General features: G+C 41.1%; 1 protein-coding gene across 1 annotated transcript; it reads right to left on the bottom strand.

Annotated features, from left to right (window-relative positions):
• Positions 1-1,089: 1,089 nt before the first annotated feature.
• Positions 1,090-19,829, bottom strand: GPATCH1 (G-patch domain containing 1). The gene is made up of 20 exons (XM_039327553.1): positions 19,692-19,829; positions 18,793-18,927; positions 17,978-18,063; positions 17,456-17,616; positions 15,919-16,016; positions 15,301-15,356; positions 13,664-13,903; positions 12,490-12,628; positions 12,306-12,385; positions 11,450-11,654; positions 10,004-10,291; positions 9,404-9,582; positions 8,942-9,069; positions 8,147-8,286; positions 7,658-7,830; positions 6,653-6,872; positions 5,608-5,715; positions 4,444-4,529; positions 3,107-3,252; positions 1,090-1,376 (listed from the first exon to the last, which is right to left on the bottom strand). Exons 1-20 carry the CDS (start codon positions 19,765-19,767, stop codon positions 1,346-1,348), a joined length of 2,775 nt encoding a protein of 924 aa, XP_039183487.1. The 5' UTR covers positions 19,768-19,829; the 3' UTR covers positions 1,090-1,345.
• Positions 19,830-21,246: the final 1,417 nt, after the last annotated feature.

Genomic DNA, 21,246 nt, shown 5'->3' with positions numbered 1-21,246 from the left:
AAAAGTGACTTATGATGGTTTTTCATACTTACGACCTTTGCAGTCACATGATCAAAATTCAGCCCCTTGGCAACTGACTCCTACTTACGACGGTCGCAGTGTCCCGGGGTCATGGGATCCCCTTTTGCGACTTTATGACAAGCAAAGTTCAATGGGGAAGCCAGATTCACTTAACAACTGTGTTAGTAACTTAACAACTGCAGAGATTTGCTTAACAACTCTGGCAAGGAAAGTTGTAAAATGGAGCAAAATTCGTTTAACAACTGTCTTGCTTAGGAAGAGAAATGTTGAGCTCAACTGAGGTCATAAGTTGGAGACTACCTGTATAGTCTCCAGGGCTGTGAAAAAAGCAGCAAAAGATAAATTGAAGCTTTGAGAGAAGAAAAAAATAATCATCAGAGGCTTCCTTGGGCAACGAATGAAACCCCAGAACTGGGTCAGTGAACACAAATGGCAGATGGTATTTCAAAGAGCCCCCAAGACTGGCTCTTCGCCCAGGCCTTTGGCAAGCAGGATTAATGCCCTCTTTTCTTCTTTGTTCCCAACATAGTTTATTTTCTCGGACATCTTTGTCTTGCGTTGTTTTTGTCTTCCCATCCTGCCAGGACCAGATCTGGGAATTATGTGGGAGATTTTAGGGCAAGATGCTCCTAAACCTGGAGCTGACTTGAATTTTCACAGAGTGTATTAAGAACACTTTGCCACATTGGCTGTTCAAAGAGAGTGTAGCTGTATCGCTGTTGGGTTTTTTTGGGCATCTGTCTTTGCACAGTGTCACTCAAGCTGTTTTAAGAGTCAATGTGTTTCCCTTGTTTTATTTGGTACTTCTAATTTTCTTGGGTATTCAATGGGTGAATATTTCTGCCGGGACCTCCAGCTCATCAAAGCAGCTGTGCACCCCAACCAATAGCCACTCACATCTGTCAGATCAGAATGGGTCAAGTCGGCACAGCCAACTAGCCACAGCCAGCTTGTTGTGGGACAACTCAGCACAGCTGAGAAGAGTTTGCTCCCTCCAACTCATTCTAAAACGGATCCTTCTCACCTCTGCACTTAAGATCTCTCCACAAAACATTGGACAGCGAAGGGTGAAAGATTGATAAATTTAGTTTATTTAAATTTCCTCATGCTTTTATCATTAAAATGCAGCAATTGTCCTTTGCAGAATACAATCTTTTGCACTCTGCAGAATTTTGGCTTTTCTTTTTTTTTTTAACTTTGAAATTAAAAGAAATAAACAAATCCGAAATAAACGGTGTATATTTACATGACATTAACAAGGCTTTACATGGATGATCTGCCATCACAGAGGAGATCTCTTTTGAGTCCAGAAATGCAATCCAAACTATCGCTTTATAAGTGGACAATTCTTCAGCCTAAAATTAGCAGAGAAATAAAGAGAAGAAATAGATTTTAATAAATAAAATAATTTAAATTTAAAATATCCAAACTGGATGTCAAACTACAATCTATCAATTGTTAAAAGGCATTTAAATCCTAAAAATAAATCTTCAGACATTGATTTTTAAATGAGCAATTTAAAAATATCAGTCATACTTACATATTGACAGTGTATCTATTTATTAAATTTATTTGCTGCTCATCTTGCTTCTCTAAATAACGAAAATGCCTATAGCACTGTTCTTTCAACTGATTATCTTTCCAAGTTTGCTGGAAAGTTTAGACACCATCAACTGATTTGATTATTATTCAAAGAATGAAAAAAAAATGTCTCATTAAAACCAAATGGCCAACATGTAAAGAAGAGACCATATAATTCACAGGAGAAAAAAAAATCATCTAACAATGTCAAATCATTTTACTCTCTTAAATATTTCTTTTAGGCTGCCACTTTATATGCAATTAATTCAGGATAATCCCACCAAGAAAATGAAATAATCAAATTAAGTAGATTTGACACCGTTAGGGTAATCTTGGAACATAATATCATATATAAAAAAATCCATCTCCCTGCTCTGATCAATTTTAAGCAAGTTTCAAATATCTGCAGCTTGTCTTCAGACTGGAAGCAAGACTGGCATCTTCTTGGCAATACTGCATCTCCCAGTTCTTTAAATTACCTTCCTATATTAATGGGAGTTGAATCAGCAGTGTACTGACAATCCCATAATGTTCTACCTCGGGGACAGTACGATCTCCAACAGGAAACCAAAAAAAAAAAAAAACCCTTAAGATGGCAATCACGGCAGCATTATTTAATTTTTACACCGTGCACGTGACCTGACTCTTTATAAATCCTTCATCTGCATTGCTGTGCCCTCCACTTTTTAAATCACTCCAGCCGATGCTACTGAGTTTTAAGACAAATAAAAAAAGTTGCTTATTGAGTATGGAACAGGTTTTCTGCAGACCTTGACACCCCCATGGCTCTGTCTTAGATAAGCATCCATGTGGCAAGGCATTAGAGTCACAGATTGCATTAAACAATAACGTGATGAGTGGGTTAGGCTTCAATGTGATGTATAAACTCAGATGCACCCTATTTTGAATTAGAATTTCCAGGTATGAGAACAAAAAACATTTGTCATTTTTTTTCTCTCCCTTTTTGGTACAAAGCAGCATTAGGGAACTTGATTCCTTTAAACCTACTTTTCCTAAATGTTGGCGAACTGGAGAGAGAGAAGACAGACCAGTGTTTCTTCAACCATGGCCCCTTGATGGTATGTAGACTTCAACTCCCAGAATTCTGGGAATTGACGTTCACAAAAGTGGAAGTGGCCACAGTTGAGAAACATAGTGTAGGTCAGGGGTAGGCAACTTTGGCTCTTTTATGACTTGTGGACTTCAACTCCCAGAATTCCTGAGCCAGCCATGCTGAGGGGAAAGGGAGAGGTTTCCAAGCTGAGCCAGGCTGGCTCAGAAATTCTGGGAGTTGAAGTCCACAAGTCATAAAAGAGCCAAGGTTGCCTACCCCTGGGTTAGATCTTGGGACTTCAGAATCCAGTCAACCATTCAGAAGATTAGAAAAAACAATGTAGAAAGAATAGGCACTTTTTCTTTCATGCAAATGTTTCCTTCCTTTAAAAGCAAAGAAAAATGTCCATCTGCATACAATTAAAAACATTGACTCTCTTTGCCTACTTACCTTCTTAAAAGTTCCCGGGGTGTTATATCCACCTTTTCTTCCTCACTGCTGCTGTTTTTGCTCTCTGTTGTGTCTGAGCTGCTGTTCTTATCAGATTTCTTGTTCTTATGCTTTCCCTTGTGCTTGGATTTCTTGTGCTTCTTTTTCTGCAAAAAGAATAATAGAAGGTCAAATTTGGAAGGGACCTTGGAGGTCTTCTATTCCAACCCCTGCTCAAGCAGGAGCCTCTGTGTAATTTCAGACAAATGGCTGTCCAATGTCTTCTTCAAAACCTCCGTTGAGGCAGCTCCCATAACTTCTGGAGGCAAGTCGTTCATTCTACTGATTAACTGTTCTAACTGTCAGGAAGTTTCTCCTGAGTGCTAGGTTGCTTCTCTTCTGGATTGGTTTCCATCGGTTGCTTCTTGTCCTGCCTTCAAGCGCTTTGGAGAGTAGCTTGACTCCCTCTTCTTTGGGGCAGTCCCTGAGATATTGGAACACTGCTATCATGTCCCCCCGCATCCTTCTCTTCATTAAACTAGACAGATCCAATTCCAGCAGCCTTTCCTTATATGCTTTAGCTTCCAGTTCCCTAATCATCTTTGTTATTCTTCTCTGTACTCTTTCTAGAGTCTCAACGTCTTTTTTACATTGTGGTGACCAAAACTGGATGCAGTATTCCAAGTGTGGCCTTACCAAGGCACTGTAGAGTGGTATTAATACTTCACATGATCTTAGTTCCTCTTTTCATTCAACTTTGTTGTTGTTAGTGGCGAAGTCATGTCTGACCCATCGCGACCCCATGGACAACATTCCTCCAGACCTTCGTGTCCTCTACCATCTTCTGGAGTCCCTTAAAGCTCATGCCTACTGCTTCAGGGACTCCATCCAGCCACCTCATTCTCTGTCGTCCCCTTCTTCTCTTGCCTTCCATCTTTCCCAGCATCAGGCTCTTCTCCAGTGAGTCCTTCCTTCTCATTAGGTGGCCAAAGTATTTGATTTCATTCAACGAGACATGCCTAATTCCTATAACCGTACTTCATATGTTTTCGCCTCCAGTCCCCAAATCATCTTTGCTGCTTTTCTCTGCACTCTTTCTAGAGTCTCAACAGTAGACTCTGGAAGTAATGGTAATATATTTTTATTTATTATTTAAAGGTAGACGGCCACCCACTTCATATACATGATTCTAAACAAGGAGAGAGGGTTGGACTAGAAGATCTCCAAGGCCCTTCAACTCTTGTTTTGAATGTAAAATAGAGATAAAATTCCTTCTCCATTGGGAAAACAGGCTTTATAAGAGAACCTGGCAATGATTTTGAGGAGAAAAAAAGGTTAAAAATAAACATCAAGGTTACCTTTTCCTTTTTGTGTCTGTGTTCTTTTCTTCTGTGTTTTTCTTTGATCTTTTGGGGTTTCTGTTCCGCAACCGCTTCAGCTGTGCCTAAAACATTTGTCAGAGACAGAAGAGCTATTGAAGGAGGATGCACTGAAAGCGATTCAGAAGCTGCTGAGTTATTATTTTGGATTCTCCAAGAATAGCATCTTTCTGAATTTCTTGATGCAAACCCCTGATCTATTTACACAAGCCTTAGTTGCATTTTTAGTGAATTTATAAACATGCTCAGGAACAACAAACAGGAGATGGAAAGATTTAACACCACCCACCCTGGAGAAACACTTGGTGAAGATGTCAGATTGTGCTGAAATGCATAAATTGGTAGAGGATAAGAGCTCAGGGTTGAAATGAAGGGTTACTTAGTTGGGTAATGAATGTTTGGGTAATGAAATGTCTGCAAAAAAAAATCAACCAAGCTCTGAACACTGAAGAACCCTCGTACTGTAAATTGCTTAAACTGGTAACTTAAAAGACATTATCTATATTTATTGGTGACTTGGAAACCTCTATGGGACTTTTTGTGTAAAAATGAAAAAAAAGTGAACTTGTGACAAATGATGATTAGATGATAGACAAGATAGATTATACACAGAAGAAAGTCATGATGTAACTTTAGAGAAAGGGGTAAATTTATAATTATACACATAGCTAAAAGGAACACAGGAAGCCATTTTTTGTATTTTTTTCTTTCTCTTCTATTTTTTTTAATCTTTTTTTTCCTCTTCTGGCACTTTTGCTGATTTTTTCCTTCCTTGTTTTCCATTAGTTTGTGTTGGCTTGAGCAACACAAGTTTTTAGGAATCTACCTTAATTAAATTAAGAATTTTAATTAAAAAAATCTTTTTTTCCCTCTTCTAGCACTTTTGCTGATTTTTTTCCTTCCTTGTTTTCCATTAGTTTGTGTTGGCTTGAGCAACACAAGTTTTTAGGAATCTACCTTAATTAAATTAAGAATTTTAATAAAAAAAATATATTCTGTATGCTCAGCTTGCTTCTATAGTATTTCTGTAACTCATGAAACCAAAAAAGATCAACAGCCAATAAATTCCTGTGTGCGATACTTTTAAAATGTAGAGTCAATATAAATGCCATTAACATTTTAACAGTTAATAAATGTCTTTACCAGAATAAGCAACAGGAGGCAATCTTGGTCCAAATTCTTCTTGATTGACTACTTCCTTCGAGGTTGGAGTTACAGTATCAAAAGTCTCGGGTGCAAAAACTTCAGATTCTTTGAGAAAAAAACAATAAACATTGGCGATGTTTAAAAGCTAACCTAATCACTTTATACAGCCCACTGACCTATTAGTCCATTTAAATGCCGACATACCATAAAGGCTGTCATAAGTCACGATACACGTGTGTGAACTTATTCCCACATCCCAGCATCTTTTCCTTATTTACAATTATCTTGAAGACTTGGGGTGTTAATCAAGGACTTCAAGGCCACATAAAATGGCTTCAAACTTTTGGGGAGACAGCTCCAATGTATCAAACCACTGTGACACCACAAGGAATGAGCATTGTGCTCCCCAACGCCCTCAATATCTTCCGTTAACGGCCTCTTTTGTGACTATTGCAAACTGCTAAGCTGTAAGGGCCAACTGGCTGGTTGGAATGATCCTTTTTTAATGTCCACACGTTCAGCAACCAAAATTACAACAGCACTGAATAAGGAGGGCTTATGAGGGCTGCTCGTTAATTGTGGTCTTTGCGGCCTCCCTGTGGCCATGTGATCTGTTTGTAACCTTCGCTGCTACTTTCCAACAAGCGAAGTCAATGGGGAAGCTGGCAGGAAGTCGCAAAGGGCAACCATGTGACCACAGGATGCTGTGACTATCGGAGTCGCCCAGCGATGGTAACTGGGGCTGCTACTGTAAGTCAGCCCGATCACGTCGTCATTGTTACAACCATACCGCTTAACAACAAGAGTTCCCAGTCCCAATTACTGCCAGCCAATGAGGGCTGCCTGCAGCACAAAGTTGCAAAGGCATAGCAGCTTCAACCTTCAACTTTTAAAACTGGTTAAGAGGGGAAATTCAAACTCTTTAGCTCGTTCAAATGTAGCAGTAAACTAGGCTTGTCCCAAAGTGGCAGTGATTATACAAAGCGTTATATATCAGAGGATGCGTCTGATTTTTAATGGTGGGAGGGGGAGCCAGTAATACCTTTAGCAACAGGTAATGGAACCCCAGGTGAGTCACAAGGCTTGGTGTTTTCAGGCTGTCCTTCTGGTGCTGTTGTTACGGGCTCCTCTGCATCACTTTCTTCTTCGGAAGAAGACTTCTCGTCCGAGGAACTGGCAAAGATGGCTTTAAATAAATCCATGGAAGGCCGGCTTCCTTCTTCCTCTGCAGCTTCACTTGGGCCAGTGAGTGGGCCTGATGGCTGAACCACAAAGGGAAAAGTGAAAAAAAAAATAAGGCACTTCTCCGCCAAATTAAACCATAATTTGGAGCAAGACTGTTGAAGACTGCTGTTTCCACCTAAAGCCTTGCAACACAGCCAAATCAGTAATCTGAATAGCTGTAGGATTGATTCTAGCCACTCCTAGATATCTTACTTGTATTTACTTACACACACACACACACACACACACACACACACTTTTGTATTTTAAGTAACTGGGAATTCTGTATTCTACATGCTGTGAGTGGATAGTTAAGGATGATGAAACTCTTGCAAGATTTATTAATGGCCTCTCAGTGTGGTTTAACCCCTGGTCCGGTTGAACAAACAACACACCATAGTATACATTTCGTACTTTGCAGAGTATGGAAATCAAAACTATGAGAAATGTAATTTCATTCATCTACAGTTTCAACTTAGCTTCAGGCCAAATGAAAACATGCATGCTGCCCTTCCGAAACCCAGCTGTGTTTTAATTTTTAAATGCAAAATGTGTGGCACCGTGATAAAGATATTTCTATGCGTACGTGTAAAATTGGTCCTGCACTGTATTCTTTTAGTAAATGGTCACCTGAGTCTCCACTGTTTCAGGGCTTCTATTTTTGAGAAACACATGAGGATAGCCTTACCCCGTCTCCTGAGAATACTGTAGCGACCAATTCATTCAGCCAAGTCCATCATGGTTTGGCTTTGAGGATTTGGCATATGCTTGAAAGCCCCCCCCCCACGCCTTCAACACAACAGAAGCACCAAAGCTACTCTACCTGAGCAGGAACAAGGTCACCAGCCTCATGTTTGGCCTTTGCTTCAACTGTTTTGGGAGGCTGCTCCTGAACATGGACATCAACCTTCGATCGAGCCAAACTTATAAATTCACTGATGGTATCCTCCTTCTTCTCTTTGTCGGGCACGTCCCATCTGGATGACCTCTTCGGCTCTGAAAGAAATGAACCCATTTGCAAGGGGTTATCACCCTTTCTTGATGAGTTCCATACAGTTTTATTTCTTTTATAGCTCCCGTTGTAAGGAAAGCTGCCTTTGATCATTAGGAATTCTAAATCTATGGGCCAAATGCTCATCTAGACATTCATGTTATTTCTCCCCAGTTAGTCTGAGCTTCGGGGCCAGCCCCACAAATGGGGTTTTTTTTACTGTGTTTTTGATCTGTACACTTTGACCGGTTAAGTTATCTTGATCCAGGTCCTGAAGAGATAGGATTCTTTTTTTTTTTTCTGATAAATTAAAAATCTTACTGTTGGGAATATTATCCTGCTGCAGTCCTGTTTTCATCGGCTGACTTTGTATCTCTAATGCCGGTTCTGAAGCAACAGTCAAGAAGTTGAACACAGAATACTTATCACGTTTCACTGTCGGCAACCCAACAATACATGACCTGGTGAAAAATGAAAGCAGAGTGTCCGCATCTAACTTTGGGTAATTTTTCTGCCACAGAAACACGTGTGTTAATAAAATAGGTCAGAAGTACAGAAATGAAATAGCATTTTAAAATTTACTGTTGAGGGATTATAGTCTACAAACAAATATATGTAACTAAATAACCAAGGCGGTCTAAACAATACGTACTAGATTCAATTTACATTTTCCTGACCATTTCTACTAGCCAACTACAGATATTCCTTGACTTACAATAGCTTGTTGACAACGGCACTGAAAAAAGTGACCGTTTTTCACCCTTATGACCCTTACAGCCCGCCTGTGGTCACATGATCAGACTTCAGAGGCTTGCCGACTGACTCACATTTATGATGGTCGCAGTGTCCTGGGATCACATGATCCCCTTTTAGCAATCTTCTGGCAAGTAAAGTCAATGGGGATGCCTGATTCACTAAACAACCGTGTTACTAACTTAATTGCTTAACAGATGTGGCGGGAAAGGTCGTAAAATGGAGCAAAACTCACTTAACTAAGGTTTCGCTTAACCACAGAATTTTTGGGCTCAATTGTGGTCGTAAAGTCAAGGACTGCCTGTATAAAATGATGACCCAAGACTACTTGTTAGAAAATGCCAATGTACTCAACCAACTTACTCTGGGTAGGGATCAGGGATATTAAACCTTTTGCACAAAAGCTTATCTGGGTGCCACTCAAATTTTTCCCTTGTGAGTTTTCCGAACATCTTCAGCTTTGCAGCAGCTGTTTTGTCATCAAGGTTGGTCTAAAATAACAACAGCAACAACACACATATATTTTGGCAATAACTGACTTGAGAGTGAAGCACAGCTGTTGACGGTCTTTTTTTTTTTAAAAAAAAAAAATTGGCCTGGTTCACATTCCTGCTAAATTAATTTTGAACCATGGCTTTATTTTAATAAAGTTGTGTTCAGACAACATACTTCAGTTAGAATGAAAGAAACTACATTAGGGCTTAACTATGTGTTGTGTGGACCCCAGCACTTGTTTCAGGGTGATTGTGAAAGGAATCGGGGTGCTCTTAGAATTGATTGAAAATCAACCTAGCTCCACGACTTCCAAATGACTTGGGGACTTACCTCTTCATCACGAGGAACGTCTACTTTATCAATATCATCCTCCAACTTTGCAGGAGTAAACCTTGAAGACAAAATGGAGCTGGAGGTTTTGTAGAACACAGCAGCCCGAGAGAACTCGTCCCGTTCTCTACCACGCTCCCACTCTGTCATACCGGAATCTAAACAGCTTTCTGGCACATCTGTCAGGCAAGAAACATTTAAAAAGCAAGCAAGGTCAATAATACTGGCTCAATAATATTGAACAGAAAAGCAGGAGTCTTCAAACTTGGCCCTTTTATGACTTGTGGATTTCAACTCCCAGAATTCTCTATATATCTATATCTATATCTATATCTATATCTATATCTATACCTATACCTACCTACCTACCTACCTACCTACCTATCTATCTATCTATCTATCTATCTATCTATCTATCTATCTATCTATCTATCTATCTATCTATGTTGGGTGAAGCACCCAGTCTAGTCTTCCTTTAACTTTTTGTCGGCTACAAAATTTTGAATATATATATATATATTCAACACACACACACACACACACACACACACACACACACGATAGATGAAGAAAAGAGCTGGGGACACTTTTCCTACTTGCCTTTCTTTCCATGTGCAAGATTTTCTAAGTAACATTCATATCTCTTTTGCTTTTCTGGGTTGCTGGCAAATGGTTTGAAGTCAGCCGAGCCAGTTGTAGCTAACTGGGACCCCAGCATCAATTGGTACTTCTGTGGCGTATGAGAGACAGGAGGTGCTTGAAATTTGTTATAGGCAGATTGTTGAGGCACAGTGTCAGCTTTCCGTTGTTGTTGTACTGCCTGTTTCGCTTCTTGGATCCTCTCTTTGTCTTTATCTGACAAATATTCTAGAACAGAAGTGGTTGGGCCTAAACAAGAAGAGAAAATCATGCTATAGAACTATGGCAAACAACTAACTTTTTTTTTTAGTTGAGAACATAGTGCAATCAGGAATGTTTTGCCTTCTTTAAACAAAACAAGAGCCCCCATTTTCCAATAAATAAAATTAAATATATACATGTATTCAATTCAATTTATTACAGCCAAAGGCCACACATAAATCAAACATCCAAATAAAACAAAACCAGACAGAGCCATCACACGAGGACATAGCAATACATCACAATCAATGGTGCAATCAATGGGCGACCAAGGTCTGCCTAGTTTTACAGGCAGTGTATCAAAAACAAACTATCTTCAGAAACTGAATCATACTGACCCGACACCAAAAATACAATGAGTATAGTCTAAAACTGGATAAAACGCGTAATAAAATCAATTTTAAAAGATTATTAAAAGGATCTAAAATGATTATGTTTCTGGCGAATCCCCAATGCTGCTGTACAGAATCTGGCCACCTGTGCCGTGATCTCTGCCTGCTCATCCTGAAGCAGCCACTGGAGATAGATACTTTCCGAATATATACATGTATAAAGATATACTTAAATTTAAAAATAAAATTAAAAAAACAACCAAAAATGCCTACAAAAAATAGTCAGAACAAAATGATTAAAGATTGCAGGTAGAGCAGCAGCCACACCATTTTTTTTTTGCAGACCGCAGGAGGCATGGTTACGCATGCATCCCACGGATGGGTTTTTGCTTATTTGCACGGACCGGTCAATCCTAGTGGAGATCAACCCTGACTACTCCTTAGAAGGCCAGATCCTGAAGTTGAAACTCAAGTACTTTGGCCACCTAATGAGAAGCAAGGACTCCCTGGAGAAGAGCCTAATGCTGGAAAAGATGGAGGGCAAGAGAAGAAGGGGACGACAGAGAATGAGGTGGCTGGATGGAGTCACTGAAGCAGGAGGCGTGAGCTTCAATGGACTCCAGAAGATGGTAGAGGACAGGAAGGTCTGGAGGAACATTGCCCATGGGGTCACGATGGGTCGGACACGACTTCGCAACAACAATGGACTGGTTTCTGGCATGCTGTGGCCCGGTGCTGGTCCACAGACCGCAGGTTGAGGACCCCTGAAGTAGAGGACCTGCAACATTCAAGGTAACATCAGGATATTGGATACCTTTCAGTTCAGTTTCACCCAGCACTTCCCTTCTCTCAGAAGCGGTTTTCTGGTGTCGACTTTGGAATGCTGTATCACTCTGAAGCTTCCCTGTGGATTCTGCCAATGCTTGCACTAAGTGGGAATTCTCACCGGTAGCTTTTATCACAGGTCGAAAGTAATGGATTGGTCTGTAGTCTCTTGGCAGGTCTGGAGGAGGATAACTCTTTACGGAAAAAACAACGGAAGACAAAACATTGGCAAGCTTGTAGACAAGGCAGTCACCATATATCTCAAAAGCATGTACTGGGCACTGGGATTTAGGCAACATTAAGTTGGAACTCAAGTGTATAAGCCAGTGTTTTCTCGACCTGGTGCAGACTTCAACTCCCAGAATTCCCCAGCTAGCAAAGAATTCTATAAAGTGAGTCCACCTATCTTAATAACAACAACAACAACAACAACAAACAACAATACCAATAATAATAATAATAATAATAAAGTTGGAAGGGACCTTGGAGGTCATCAAGGCAGGTAACTGTTTTGCCATAGTAAATATCATAATCTTACGAACTGCAAAATGATCACCACAGCAGACTTTATTGGCAAAACACGGCAGATGGCAGATTTGATTTGAAAAAAAAAAATCCTCGATATTCCAAAGATCAGATTAGGGCAGTGAAAGTTGATATTCTCCTTGTTTCATTTCGGAGTAGAATGAAAATAAAATGGCAGTGACAAGTCACTGTCACTATCATCTGTTAAAAAACTCTAATACATTTCAAATGACAAGCAGATTGAAGAATCAACTTTATATTCTTGGAGGTCTCTGTACATGTATTGGTAGATATATTGGCAGAAAAACAAGCTGACTAACCTTGGCAGGAGACACTGACTTAGACGCCAAGTAGAAGCCATCCAAAATTTTTCCGAGATACCTCTTTTCTTTCTCCTTACCTATAAAATAATAGATAAATTCGTTAGCCCTTTCAAACTAAACTGATCAGGTGGCACTTCCTGAAAAGGCTCAAGCAATAACAAAATATTCAGACTTGGCTTACTTTTATAAGGCCTGGGGGCTGTCCAGCCATATAGCCCGTCTCCCGGCTCTTCATCTTTCAGAACACTGTCATATTTGGAAAAGGATTCGACTGCATAAATATCTTCATCTTCCTCTTCCAAAGCGCCAACCCCAAAGGCCTAAAAGAAGCACCACAGCAGACAGTCAAATTTGTCTTCATTATTTTAATACCCTAACTCAGTGGTGGCGAACCTATGGCACGGGTGCCAGAGGCGGCACTCAGAGCCCTCTCTGTGGGCACGTGTGCCGTCGCCCCAGTCCTAGGCCTTCAGCTGGGTATTATAAAACCTTTTCGCTTTAGGCCTCCGCCGCCGTGTGCAAAAGAAAAAAAGGTTCAATCAATCAGTAAATTTCAACTTCTCGCGGGAAAAAAAAAGTTCTTGCAAAGTTGGGATTGATTGAACTTTGTAGTCCCACCCAGTCTGCTGTTACCACCGCAGCCACGCCCACCCAATGGGCCACACCCACCCAATGGGCCACACCCACCCGGCACTCGACGATGCATAAGTCGGTTTTGGGTTGCAGTTTGGGCACTCAGTCTCTAAAAGGTTCGCCATCACTGGCCTAACCGTACAGGTAGTCCTCGATTTTCAACAGTGACTGTTCAAAGTTACAGCAACACTCAGAAAAGGGACTTATGACTGTGTTTCACACTTATGGCTGTTGCAGCACGCCCCGTGGCCAAATAATTGAAATTCAGACGCTTGGCAACTGACTCTTATTTATGACAGTTGCAGTGTCCCGGGCTTCTGTCTGTAACCTTCTGACAAGCAGTCAATGGGGAAGTCAGATTCACTTAACAACCGGGTTACTAACTTAACAACTGCAGGGATTTGCTTAAGAATTGTGGCGAGAAAGGTCGTAAAATGGGGCAAGACTCGCCCAATAATTGTCTTGCTTAGCAACAGAAGATTTTGGGCTCAGTTGTGGTCATAAGTCAACGACTACCTGTATTTGCAAAAGGTCTGCATCAGGCTGAAGGAGGAAAAGGGGCAATTTGCTTAAACTGGCTGTCATAAAGGCCCCCATAGCAGACTGTACTTATACGTGAATAAATCATAATCCTTCTGAAGTATGTATTAGAGGTTTTAGGAGATTTTGCCTGCTCATTTCTCAAAGCCTAGTCCAAAAATTTAACCTGTATAGTATTTTACCTGTCCTGTAATGCCCAGTTTTCGTCCTTTACTATGCCGTACATCACCAAGACGGCTTAAATCTTCGGAACCGAGGCTAAAAACATTTAAAGATTCCTCTGAAGGGCCAAATAAAGCTTTGCTAGGATCCAGCCCTTTGTAACCCAGTCCATGGACGTTTTCTTTCGGAGTCAGATCTACCGGCATCACATCTTTGGGAGCAAAGGTCACATTGTCCGGCTGATATTCATCCTCTTCTTCCTTTATAAAATAAATATATGTTATTTAGAGTGAAGTGGTAAGTTGGCGAAATTTTAAGCCCCTGTTTCTTCCCCACTGGCAATTCTTTGAAGTGGCGTGTGTTGGTAATTCTAAGCAGCAGAAATCCATGGACTTGGTTATGTCCTAGAAAGAGGGGGGTCACATTGTTCACCAAAGCACCAGAGGGAAGGACGAGAAACAGTGGTTGGAAACTGATCAGAGAGAGAAGCAACCTGGAATTAAGGAGAAACTTCCTAACAGTGAGGACAATTAACCAGTGGAACTGCTTGCCTCCAGAAATTGTGGGCGCTCCACCACTGGAGGTTTTTAAGAAGAGGCTAGACAGTCACTTGTCTGAGATGGTATAGGTTCTCCTTCTTGAGCAGGGGGCTGGACTAGAAGACCTCCATGGTCCCTTCCAGCTTTATTCTATTCTATTCTATTCTATTCTATTCTATTCTATTCTATTCTAGTCTAGTCTACTCTACTCTATTCATATTCCATTCCATATTTTCTATTCTATTCTATTCTATTCTATTCTATTCTATTCTATTCTATTCTGCATTCTATTCTATTCTTATTCCATTCCATTCCGTTGTTTCAGATTCTAACAAAACAATTAAAAGAGAAAAGATCAGAGAGTTCTATTCTACTCTTTCTGCTTCCTCTGCAAAGCAATATTTTACAGCTACACCTCGATTAGTGACTGTGATTGGTTCCAAGAAAATCGTGTCACCGTGAAATTCCTGGTTGCTGACATCTCATCCCAATAATGTTCTCTCCCACAGTGTCCTGTGCCTGACCCAATGTTTTTCTTCCTGTTTTTTGGCTCCTTGTGGGGTAGATAGACTGCCTAAACAAGCCATCTCTTTCTGAGCTGTTTTTCTAATTCAGTGCTTCCTACAAAGTGCTAAATGCCTTAATAAGCTCAGCCCGGTGACCAGAACTTCTGCCAACTGCTGCCTGAAACTGACCAGACTGTAATCCGTTTCTCACTGAAGGTTATTTTGTTGTTATTGTTGTAAATGCAGGTATTGGTCCCAAAATTATTTTTTCATCACTGTCGTATTTCCCATTGTCACTATCAACAGCAATTAATAAACAAGAACTAATTTTTATGCCTTGCTAGTCATTGTCTCATGTAAATAATTTACATGAAAATTGTCCAGGGCACAGAATCATTTATATTAAAAGCTTTCGTGATGTTACCAATGCCTTTGCAGAAAAGGCAGTACGAGACAAGGGCCAATGTTTCTCCACTTATTGAAAATTACAAGGCATTAAGATAAAAGAATCACTGTAATATTATTATAGCCACAAACAGTTAGTATTTATTGAATAATTCCAATTCCATTTTAAAAAAGTGTTAAAATTTACAACAAATGCCCTACAATTACCTCTGAATCTTCGGATCCTGGAGGCAAAGCACAGCCATATATCTTTACTCCAGGCTCTGTAAACCAAACAGTCATAATCATGATTAAAATGCTGGATTTTTTTTTCATTTCTTTCATTCAAGTAAAAAACAGGTCGCGCTGCTACAATCCCACTAAATTCAAAGTCACTTAAATTACTCCAGTATATGAGTAAGAAATTGTACAACAGCAGACTACTAATCAGTTATACAAAAAATTGGAATAGATGCATCAAAACTATGTATTTAGGCAGCCATATCTTAAGTGAGAAGACAGGAACAAGCATTTTGCATTATTGTGCTTCTCCCTTTATAGCAGAAGCAAAGAGATTAGGGAACTTTTTAGTAACCCTAATTTCATAATTGGCCCAAACCAGGAAAAAAATATTTATCTGTTTTGAAACGAGTCACAATGTTACATAATTGCAAACCACGGTGTTTTCCTAATCTGGACAAAATGGGAAAATACAATTGGCTCTTTGCTTGTTTGTGCTTCAAAGAGAGGCACAAAGGCCTGATCAAGCTGGGACATAATTACCTGAACTAGATAATTCATTTTATTCTGATCTTGCTGCAAAACAAGAGATTCAGAGGCATGTACCAGGTTTTTGCTTCCGCGGCTTCCTCTTCACCCGAGGCCCGACGCCTTGTCCTTCTTTCCAGCCCATTTTTCGCAACAAGTCAATCCCAATTGTTATTCTGGGGGAAAAAATGGATAAAGAAGTTATAACTACAGATGGTCCTTGACTTACAACCATAATTGAGTCAAAAATTATGAACCAATTGCCAAGCGTCTGAATGTTGGTCACGTGAGCATAGGGGATGCTGCAATGGTCATAAGTGTGAAACATGGTCATAAGTCAAGGAGAGAAGCAACCTAGAACTAAGGAGAAACTTCCTGACAGTTAGAACAATTAACCAGTGGAACAACCTGCCTCCAGAAGCGGTGAATGCTCCAACACTGGAAGTTTTTAAGAAGAGACTGGACAGCCATTTGTCTGAAATGATATAGGGTTTCCTGCCTGAGCAGGGGGTTGGACTAGATGACCTCCAAGGTCCCTTCCAACTTTATTGTTGTTGTTGTTGTTGTTATTATTATAAGTTCTTTTTCAGGGCCGTTGCAACTTTGAACAGTTACTAAGTGAACTGTTGCAAGTTGAGGATTATTTGAATGAATGATCGAACCTTTATTATCAAAGTATAACATGTATACATTGAGATTGGCTGAGCCTCCCTCCGTGCCCCCCCCCCACAACTCAGTGACTACAAACCCACCAACTTATTACACCCTGTGAGCTAATTGCACAGCACGCCAGCCTCACGAGTCTATCATGCATAAAATTATGTCCCGTTCAGGAGCCTGACAGTCCATGGATAGAAGCTGTTCTTCAGCCTGTTGGTACGGCTGGCTATATTTCTATATCTCCTACCTGATGGTAGGAGAGTAAAGAGGTACCAGCCAGGGTGTGAGTCATCCCTGAGAATTTTCCTCACTCTACCAAGGCAACAAGCCCTGGCGATGTCATCCAGTGGTGTCAGGGAACAGCCCACGATGTCTTGATGTTTATCTGTACTCAACTACTTCTATAAACAATGTATTCAGACAACAGTGGAAACAGAAACTAAACACAGACTCACCCCCCTGAGATTTGAGAGGTCTCGTTTCTGTTGGCCTTTTCTAAGGCCTTGAAAATTTAGTCTTGTGTCTGAGCCTGTGCACTGGGCAGAGCCCGTCCCCTGGTTATGGGGAGGAATTCTAGGAGTTGACGTCTGCCTGTCTTAAATTTGCTCGGGTTGAGATAAGCTGGATTAGATGACGCCAGCTGCTATGCGTTTTATTTTTATGTGCTTTTTCACATTATACATTTTATCTATTTGATTCGGTTGTCTAAAGCCGCCTAGAGTCAGGTCAAAGTGAGCTGGGCAGTTATATAAATCAAATGAATGAATGAATTCTACAAAAGTCCTAGATTTAGCATCAGGAAGACTTGTTTATCGAGGAAAAAAACAAATCCTGCCTGTTTACCTCTGGTAAAAATGAGTCAAACAGTCCTTTGGGTGTGCCAAAAATCAGAAATATACCATAAGCAACGCTCTAAAGTAGCAGGTGTTACTTTATTATTTTTCAATACACTTACTTCGCAGGTGTAATGAATTCATCCAATACTGTAGCTCCAGGGATGGGTCCAACTATTCCTGTTAGCTGTCTGGCCTTCTCCTGGATTTTGTCTTTGCTTTGGGAAGCAAATGCATCTGTAATTGTAATTTCCTTTGGTGCAATCCCATGTTCACTAAGATCCTTCCAGTGAAAATAAGATGGGGTGTGGGGAAGTGGCAGAATCAGAATATTTTCTTTCCAAGTCCACAAATTCAAAAGTAACTTTGAAACAAAACAGCCAGAGATGCACTTTTTTTGTAGAAAAATCACTGTTCTTTATCTAAACAAAGCTATACTGTCTATTAATCATGCCGTAAGAGATTGCGTAAGAGATTGCGTACAACACACCAGGACTTATATTTATCACATTTCTATCTCACAGAAGTGGTTCTGGTAGCGTGCAGCAATACATATAACTATGTTTATATATCTATTTACCAAACATATAGCATAAATATAGATATCTGGAATTATATAAATGCAATAATCTGCATCTTCTTACCTCTTCATCCATAAAATCTTCTGGCTCAAGAATTTTCTGTTCTGCCCTCTTTTGGCGAGAGGATACAAAAGCTGTCGGTGCCCATCCTTGAAAGACAAATGCTTTGCTATAAGATGCGAGTTTATAGCAGAACTGAGAAAGATTAAATTTCCAATTGAAACTACAATTGCTATACCTACTCACTCCGGACTTCTTTCACTGACTACTGAATTACTTTTGAGTGGACTTTTGTGTAGCATTGTACTAATTGCATGACAAGTGATTTTGCATTTGATTTTTTCTAGCTTAGGACAATAACGCTGTTATTACTTTAATTTTTAGAAGTGTTTATTTGATCCTCTTGTTCCTTTTGCTAGGTCAAGCATTGCACTAAGACACTAATTTGTTTTCATTACATTTCCTGAACATGTCAGTGAGCTAGGATCCCAAATAAATAGCACTGACAAGCTACAATGACTGGCTTGCAAAGTGTACACAAGCTCACACAGCATGCAAAGTTTAAAATGAAAGTGCTGCATTATGAATCAGCACTATGTGGGGTTTTATGTACTGCAGTCTCTATACTGTTTGACAGTCTAGTAGTCTATGCAGTTTAAACTATTATTAAATTACATAAATAAGATACATTCTCATGATCCAGCACTTTTACGATCATTTGGAAGCCACAATGGAGTCACAGTACACATTGAGCCATGTAACTTCACACAGCGTGTAAAACTGACCAAGATTTTACCATCTTGGACACGTTTTTAAAACTCAGCCCAGTTTTATGCCAAGAGGAACAAAATAAGTTTCAGACACAGATCATTACTAACCTTCTTTGGATCCGACAGTGTTAAAGTAGCCAGCTGAGAACCCACCACTGAATGCTCCATGAAATCGTTTATACCGCCCCTTCTCATCTTTGACTGTCTGGTCTTGGAGAGGAACTGGCTTCTTAATGCGCTCACCTGGAAGGAAGGAAGGAAGGAAGGAAGGAAGGAAGGAAGGAAGGAAGGAAGGAAGGAAGGAAGGAAGGAAGGAAGGAAGGAAGGAAGGAAGGAAGTTAGTTTACATGCAGTTGAATGTTAGACTAGCTTTCATGTCTAAGATGGAACTAGAACTCACCATTTCCTAGTTTCTAAGATGATACTTTCACCACTACACCAAACTGCCTCCAAAGCTGCAGCGAAGCAACCCCCCCCACCCACCCTCCTTATGCACCATTTTCCCCTCTCCCAGCCCCCTGCCTCCCCAGTCTGCAAAGAGCTTCCAGGCCATCTGGAGAGTCCCCAGCAGCAGACTCTCCCCAACCTGGGGGTCCTCCAACTGCCCCACACTACAACTCCTTGTCCCAGGCAGCAAGGAAGAGGGAGACTGCCTGTGTGCCGGCCATTGTGGAGGTTGGGAGCTGCAACCCGAAGAGGAGGCAAGCCCCCCTTCTTCTAGCATTGATGATGTTACCTGGTTGGGTAATGAAACGTCTGCAAAAATACAACCAGCCTTACAGAGCACCAAAGACCCCCCCCCAGTCCTCCTCCTCCTCCTTCCTGCAAGCGCCCCTTCCTTCCAGTATTGATGATGTCACCTAGTCGGGTAATGAAACGTCCGCAAAAAAAAACCCCAACCAAGCTCAGAGAGACCCCACGAAGGGCATCGGGAGGGAGACAGCCCTCCCCCTACCTAACAAGGAGAGGCCAAGAGGGAAGGAAGGGGACGGGCGACGCAGACTGACCTTCCTCCAGCAGCTCCAACGGGGTCCCGACGCTCACCAGCTCCTCGTCCTCCTCCTCGCTGCTGTCTGCCGCCATCTTGACAGGCCTCTCAAGGAGGAGGGGCTAGAGGCGGGGCCCGATCGGTCGCCCGCCCCGCCCCTGGAAGGCGCGCGCAGCCCGAGAGGAGGCGTGGCCGTTCCAGAAGAAAGGGAGGGAGAAGAGCGCGGAGTGTTTCAGTTGTGTGCGCATGCGCGCGCTGATTCAGCTTTGCCTTTAAGGGCAGTGGTTTGCAAAGCGGGTTGCGCGTTTTAGCTTGTTTGTGTGAACCCCGTCAGTTGGATGAGATTGCCCGATGCCAGGGCTGAACATAACTCGAATGATTCTAAATAGAGCTTTTCTCTTGATCTCAATAAATCCTGACCTGTGTAAAGTAGATGTTCTTCTTGTTTTTTTTTGGGGGGGGGAGGAAAACATAGGAGTTGTAAAACAATGGAATAATATTGTCTGTTAAAGATGAACAGTGAAAAGGCAGCCGGCGTGCATGTGTTTGTGTGTCTGTGTGTGTGGGGGGGAGAGAAATGTGGTATCTTAAAAAAGATTGGAGGTGTAGCCTAGGAAGTGGAGAGCATCTCAATTTCAGAAGCATTTGAAACTGAACACATCCTTACCTGGCCGGGAGGCGTGGCTAAGCACACCTTCATGGCCATCCGCAGGACGAACTTGACCAGAAGAGGTCAGTGTGAGTAAAGTGCTGTGCGCCTCTGCACACTTTAACTGAGAACAGTGTTTTCAAGCTTGGTAACTTCTCAGATGCTGTGGACGTCAACTCCCAGAAGTCCCCAGCCAGCGTGCGTGGAATTCTGGGAGGTGAAGCCCATGGATCTTAAACTTGCCCAGCTTGAAAAACGTGGATCTGGAGAGGTTATTTTTAAAAAGCTAATGGGTGTGACCACAGCTTTCCGTATGAATCACAGCCCTGGCATCTGCAGGAGCTGCTATGATGTCAGAAGAATGACATGCCTGCAGTGACGCCATCGTGCGAAAATGTGGTTATGAAATTGACAGTTTCAGGATTTGGGGATGAAAAAAGACAAAACGTTGGGGGGAAAGCTTAAGATGCTAATAGTTCAATAGAAAAAGGGCAAAGAGCATCATTTTTATTATATTTATTGCGTATTGCATTTTTATTTTCAGATGTTTTTAATCCTATCTTTATTATTTTTATAAATAAGTCAAGGCGGTGAACGTATCTAATATGCCTTCATTCAACAGAATGATCAAAGCTTTACACTTATGCACATTGCATAAATATTATACAATACCTGGATATTCTTTGGCACCTTCACATGTATTTTTCCCCCTGGGCACATGATGTGCATACTCGTACTGTGCAGTCAAATTATTTTTATTTTCTAACAATGCCCTTAAACCCCCACATAGGCTGCAGAGGTATTTTTGGAAATCAAGATGAAATTCAAGTGCTGTGCCTGGCAGCATGCAAATATCCCTCCCCCCAATAAATAAAACAGGAAAAATTGAGTGAAAGTTATGGGAAGCCAATGATGTCTGATTTGT

The sequence above is a fragment of the Crotalus tigris genome, unplaced genomic scaffold, assembly GCF_016545835.1.
Source record: "Crotalus tigris isolate CLP2741 ecotype Arizona unplaced genomic scaffold, ASM1654583v1 scf7180000024362.2655971311:6658466, whole genome shotgun sequence".
In the NCBI taxonomy this organism is placed as follows: domain Eukaryota; kingdom Metazoa; phylum Chordata; class Lepidosauria; order Squamata; family Viperidae; genus Crotalus; species Crotalus tigris.
The sequence above is the reverse complement of the archived record's forward strand: the minus strand, read 5'-3'. Positions and strand labels throughout refer to the sequence as shown.

Bases quoted from the DNA above. Each gene is read 5' to 3' on its own strand.
- GPATCH1 (XM_039327553.1), bottom strand. From the start codon at position 19,767: ATGGCGGCAGACAGCAGCGAGGAGGAGGACGAGGAGCTGGTGAGCGTC. The intron at 11,655-12,305 runs GTTAGTCAGCTT...TTTTCCGTAAAG, and splicing joins AGTCAGTGTCTCCTGCCAAG to AGTTATCCTCCTCCAGACCT. The intron at 7,831-8,146 runs GTAAGATTTTTA...CATTTCTTTCAG, and splicing joins GCAGGATAATATTCCCAACA to AGCCGAAGAGGTCATCCAGA.